Below are 6,175 nucleotides of genomic sequence, written 5' to 3'. Positions count from 1 at the left end.
CAATACACATCCACAAACTCATAGGAAGTAGGGTATTACACGCTCGAGCGACCCAAACCTATATAATCCATTGTGTTATGTCATGCCATGCACGAACCATCATGATCGACTTTGTCGTCTTTCCAAAAGCACTATATGTGGTATACCCCGTAGTGCGCCATCGGTACTGAACCCTGACAGTACATGCCCTTAACCGTCATTCTAAGACTCAAGTTATAATGAGCACAGAAGATCAAAATCCAAAAAGAATAATCTATCATGAGAGTGTTCAATAAATCATAACCGAAGCATACATGCAAACCTTTTTTGACATGCTTAGAGATGATTGCGAACCTTTTTTGATGTGCTCAAAGGTGATTTCAGAGACCATGAGGCTGTCTCCAGCAGTTTACACATCTTATCTCCTATCGCATTCCATGTTCAAACTTCACTATGTAAAGAGTGCAGTATATAGTGCAAAATAGTATTTTGCACGATCTGCTAGAGTCAGTGAAACGGTGGAGTGGGTGACCTAAGGTTGATTGGGGTTCGACCCTCTTCTTGTTAGGGTGAGTCGCTTCGAACCATAAACTCAATTTAGTAGTGGATTGGATTCAGAGCAGGTCGATCCGACTTGTTAGGTCTAAGATTTAGTTCTGTATGAATATAAGATAACCTAGTTTATCGGGAGCAGTCGTCTAGTCAAGCAGACGTTGAAAAGCTTAACAGCTACTGACAACATAATGTCCACAGTTAACACAACTGGATCCTATACCGTAACTTCTAGAAAAGTAGTTGTGGAGCAGTCAATAACGCGTGGAGCCAGCGGTTGTCTGACCCCGTACGTCAATGGCCGGAAGCCATCCGCCTTTGACCACTTATGGTTTGTTCGGTTACACCAATTCAGAATAGGATTGGTTGATTGATGTAACCAATCCTCTTTTGGATTAATGTAACCGAACAAGCTAATCTTTTTCTGGATTGGTGTAACCGAACGTGAAGAAAGAAAGAAACACATGCCAATCTTCAAACGGCGTTCCTCGCGCCATCCACGAACGTCATGAGATTACGATCCGACGACCCTCCTTTTCCCATGGCCTTTGTCACTACCTGCTTCCACTCCGCCGCCATGCGTCGCACCTCCGCGGCGGCCTCCAAATTCCCCATCGCCTCGTCGATGCACCGCCGCACCTCCGCCGCTCGCAGCACGCCACCATCGTCCACCTGCGCGCGCACGCCGACGCGCCACTCGCGCACGACAAGTTGAGCGTTGGTGCGCTGGTCCGACATCCGGGGCACGCACACCATGGGCACCCCCGCCGCCAGGCTCTCCAGCACCGAGTTCCAGCCACAGTGCGTCACGAAGCACCCGACCGCCGCGTGCGACAGCACCCGCACCTGGTCGCACCACTCCACTACGATGCCGTTCTTGAGCTCCTCGTCTACCTTCGTCTCGGCATCCGCGAGTGCAGCCTTGTTGTCCTTCCGGATGACGCAGAGGTACGGCCTGCCGCTCTCCTCAAGGCCCCGGAGCAGCTCCTCGAGATGTTCTCTCGCCACCGTGGTCAGACTGCCGAAGGAGACGTACACCACGGAATTCGCCGGTTTGGCGTCGAGCCACTCCATGTACTTGGCGTCGTCGTCCTGCTTGAAGATGCCGGCGTCGCCGCCGGATGGGAGCACCGGGCCGACGGGGAGCACGTCGTGGTGCGCCCCCACGGCGGCGAGCGCGCCCACCTCGAGCTCTCGGCACGTGTTGACGAGGACAGTGGACCTGGGGCTTTCCTTGTCAAGCGTTTCGATCAGGTCTCGGATCGTGGTGAAGACGCTGTGGAACATATTGGAAGGGTCGGTGGAGTCGGTGAGGAAGGACGGCAGGTCGCCGACCGGCTGTGGCGCCAGGCCCGGCATCTCCACGACGAACGACGGGTCGTGAAGGTGGTCGGCGACGACGCCGGCGTGGCTGTGGAAGTAGTGGTGGTAGATGGCGAACACGGAGACCGGCTGGATCCAGTAGAGCGCGGACGGGATCCCGCGGTCCCGCGCGACGTCGGCCGCCCACGGGAGGAGCAGCGTGTACACGACGCGGGACACGGGGCGGCCCCGCGCCGCGAGCGCGTCCACGATCTCCGCGGCGCTGCGCGCCCCCGCGGCGTGGAAAGACGCCATGTAGGCGTTGAACGAGCCCAGGTCGGCGCTCCGGACGTACCCGGCCTCCGTGCCGTCGGAGAACGGGAGGAACTCGAGGCGGCCGTCTTCGTCGGAGTCCTTGGCGCCGTCGTTGGGCTTTGCCGGGAACATGCGCCTGTGCGCGACCTCGGTGGTGGAGAAGGTCACGAGCGCGTCGGGCGCCGCCGCGAGCAGCTGCCTGGCGAGGCGGAGAGCCGGGGCGATGTGGCCCTGGAAAGGGAAGGTGAGCACGAGGAAGTGTGGCCGCGGCGACATCTCCGACTCTCACTAGCTAGCGCGCCCGCGTGTGTGGGTCTGTGCTGTGTGTGTGGCACCCTCGCTTCCCTGACTGCCTGCATATGCCTAACCCGGTAACCCCGAGGCCCGAGTAGATGGTGCTGCCGTGCTGCGGTATCCGGTCGCGGACTAACCGTTGGTGCACGTGCCGTGGCGCATCCCAATTCATGCATCAATCTAGCCTTCAGGCCGTGGCGATTTCAGAAGAGAACAAACAGAAAAACGCCACGATTGACAGCGACGTTGCCCGCTCGGTCCATATGATATGATACAAAAAACGGAAAAAACCATCAGCTGTAGGCTGTAGCTGGACCAGCCGTACCCACGAAACGTCAGGGTACGCGTCAGCTCCACAGCTACCTGCGTCATCATCGTTTGGGGGAAGTAGAGAGATCAACAACGACGAGCGGACGAGACACGTTTCCTTGGATGGAGGCTACCGATCACCGATCGGTGGGGTCGTTCCTGCCCTTCGTGCGTGTAATGTAGAACGTTTCCTCTCATATCTACTCGTCTCTAGGACTCTAGGGCGGCAGAGCACCAGGGTTCGGAATTTCAGCGAAATTTCGTTGATTTCAAAGGTGGTCGAAAGAATAATATGGAATTATGCACTGATTCATGTGCTATAATATTTTCTCTACTCCTTTAAAGCACCACTTTCTACTCCTTTAAAGCACCACTCTATGGTTGAAACCGCCTCACGTCTGTGTGTGGACCTCCCAAACGCCTCGTCATCCTCTCCACCCAACAACTCCCGCCCGCCTCGCCCCCTCGCTGCGATGCTCGTGCACCGACCTCCGCCTCCCACCCGCCTCGCTTGCATCGCTCGCAGTGCCCACCACCTCCCGCCCGCCCTAGCCCCCATATAATCGCACCTACGCCGCCACCACCCGAACCTTAGAAAGCACTGTCTGCCTCCTCACTACCTCTCACTCTGGTACATGAGTCGCCACCGTCTCAGATCCATCATCCGTTGAGAGAAAGGCATCCGCACTCATGGCCTCCGACGAGCTCGCCAGCACACCTCATGCTCGACAATCGGTGAGTGGTTTTGTCGTGAGTGTTGATCATATGTTGATTTCGACGTGCTATTGCTACATTCCCTCTATTCGTGGCGCGACTTGGCTCGACACTGATTGTTGTGCTTGTTGTGAGTCTATGTAGTTTTGCGGAGACTAGGCTTGCGATCGCGTCAGGGTGTGGATGAGGGTATTTTGGAGAAGCATGTGTCTCGATATTTGGTAGGTTCATGCCTTAGTGGCATGTTGATCTGTGGATTATCTGATCCAAGCAAATTTCATGGTGGCGCAGGTGCAGAGCTTTGTACGCCTTGTGGAGTACCACGACGAAAGTTCGGAGCCGGAAAGCGAGGAGGATTGTGACCAAGGTATCTAATCACACTATGCTCTTGGGCATGTAGAGCAATGCTATTTTATTGAATCACTGGTTCATTATATTGTATTGCTTTCATATAATCTTGGCCAGTTTCAAGTGATGGGTTGGTACCATGCAAGTAAAATTTTGTTGTCTGCAAATGTGTTCTGTATTTATAAGCGGTAGTGTATCCTGACACATTTTGCTTGTTCTAAATCGAATTCCGCTTCTCAACTTACTATGAATTATTTGTCATGTGTTCTTTTGGGGTGATGTTTATCCATTTCGTATTTACAGTAAATGGGACACACTTCATTTGGCAACGAAGTGCCCTTGAAATAATTTTTAGGCAAAGCCTTCGTCCTAGCAGTGTCACAAGTTGACGATGGTATAAATTTTGTAATATTCTCACAACATACTTCTTTTGTCACCCTTTGCTTGAAATTTCCTGAGAGGTAACATTTTCTCTCTTAATTTTGTGATATTCTCACAACATGCTTCTTCTATCACCCTTTGCTTCAAATTTCTTGAGCAGTAATATCTTTCCTCTAACGGGGCGTTTGGATCCCTTCATTTTAGAGGAATTGGAATTCACTTAATAAATTAACTTATTTAGTTTGGAATTTGACATTCCATCACTTTCTAAAGTTAAGATATAAGTCTATCTCAAATTCATGGGGTGGAGGGTGGGAAATGATTTTATTCATTACTAGAATTGATTTCTAATCTATAACTAATGGCATTCTTCGTTTCACTCACCTATAGTAAAAATGTAGCACATAAATATCTCCGACATCTTGCTAATAATAGTATACAAATATATTTTGCATAAAACCGAATTAGCTTAATTAATATATGCCTAAATTACTATTATTAGAATGGAATTCAATTCCAGTGATCCAAACGGGGCGTAAGGGCCAATTTGGGAACCCCATTTTCTAAAGAGTTTTTATTTTTGTGAGGGAAATTAGTTTATTTTTCTTTGAGAAAATAGAAATTTCTTGGAAAAATAAAGTTTATAAACTAGCTCTAAAAATGTGTTGTCATGTTACTTTCCATGTCATTCCACCTAACCGTCGAATCTAATTACCAAACCGTGAAAAAAACTTAATTACTAATATTCACGTCTAGAGGAATGGTCTCAGGTCGTAAGGCGGTTGACATGCATAATTGAGAGGATGGAAGAAGGTGCATTGTCCATTATGTCACTATTATCAAATTGCTGAAATGTGCAAGAGCTCTACGTGTCCGTTGTGGTGGGATAAGCTTCTTTATTTTTGTATTAGTTCAGGGCTCTGTTATTTCTTTTAAATTGTATTGGTAATAGACAATGACGTTGATTGTTGCAACCATCACTAGATCTGGACAAAATACTCAAGACTTGTTAGCTCGATCGACTCGTGGTAAGTCCGATTCGACGCATGTAGAGACCCGTGGTAATTTAGTGTTAAATTGGTCTATAATTAATTAGCAATTGATTATATTGTTATGTACACTACAGGAAACGCCTAAATTTTCGTGGGCCAAAAACCCATGAAAATAAGCCTAAACCGACGAAAATAGAGAATTTTCGTCGGCAGGCCGACGAAAATAGCCGCCAAAAATAAGTTCGATGAAAATAGGCGACTAGTTTTGTCGGTACCGACGAAAATAACTTATTTTCGTCGGCTTTGGGAAAGCCGACGAAAATAGGCAGTCGACCATTTATTTTCGTCGGCCGGTGGTGGCCGACGAAAATACGTGCAGGCTATTTTCGTCGGCCTAGGTGGTGGCCGACGAAAATAGTCTGGGAACATATTTTCGTCGGCCACCACCGAAGCCGACGAAAATTAATGGTTCCCCCAAAACAGATTTTTCTGCACCTATTAATAATTCACAGCAATATACACAATATATCACAATACACATATACAGATTCACAAGCCTAATACATAATTCACAAAACACATTCACATATACATAAATAGTCCATAGTCCATTCAAATAAGTCTAGAGTCTATAAGTCCATTGTCCATTCAAATACACAATTCACAAAACTCTAGTCCATAAGTCTAGAGTCCATAAGTCCATAAGCTACTCACTACTCACTACTCACTCCTCACTGATCACTCCGGCGGGCTGTGGGAGTTTTGGCCACTCCCTCCTCCGCCACCAGGAAGGTGGCCACTCCCTCCAGCACCATGGACGAGGAAGTCTTGGACGTTGACACCACCCTCCGATCCATGAGCATGTGACGCTGAACCCTGCAATTCATCAATCATTCAAATAAGGCTGTATTTTGCTATCACTATACATATACATTGCTGTGTTTGGTCAATATTTGCATAAAACTAAACATGGAACGTCACCTGTGATC

The 6,175-nt window shown here is 49.0% G+C and overlaps 1 protein-coding gene across 1 annotated transcript; it reads right to left on the bottom strand.

Moving 5' to 3' along the window:
- Positions 1-694: 694 nt before the first annotated feature.
- Positions 695-2,567, bottom strand: LOC100274286 (uncharacterized). Its single transcript, NM_001148650.1, has one exon. The coding sequence runs from the start codon at positions 2,422-2,424 to the stop codon at positions 1,006-1,008; it is 1,419 nt and encodes a 472-aa protein (NP_001142122.1). The 5' UTR covers positions 2,425-2,567; the 3' UTR covers positions 695-1,005.
- Between the last annotated feature and the right edge of the window lie 3,608 nt (positions 2,568-6,175).

Source organism: Zea mays, chromosome 9, assembly GCF_902167145.1.
Source record: "Zea mays cultivar B73 chromosome 9, Zm-B73-REFERENCE-NAM-5.0, whole genome shotgun sequence".
In the NCBI taxonomy this organism is placed as follows: domain Eukaryota; kingdom Viridiplantae; phylum Streptophyta; class Magnoliopsida; order Poales; family Poaceae; genus Zea; species Zea mays.
Note: the sequence above shows the minus strand (reverse complement) of the source record. Positions and strands in the feature narration are given on the sequence as shown.

What these genes read in the sequence shown, in the direction of transcription:
- LOC100274286 (NM_001148650.1), bottom strand. Translation starts at nt 2,424, where the DNA reads ATGTCGCCGCGGCCACACTTCCTCGTGCTCACCTTCCCTTTCCAGGGC.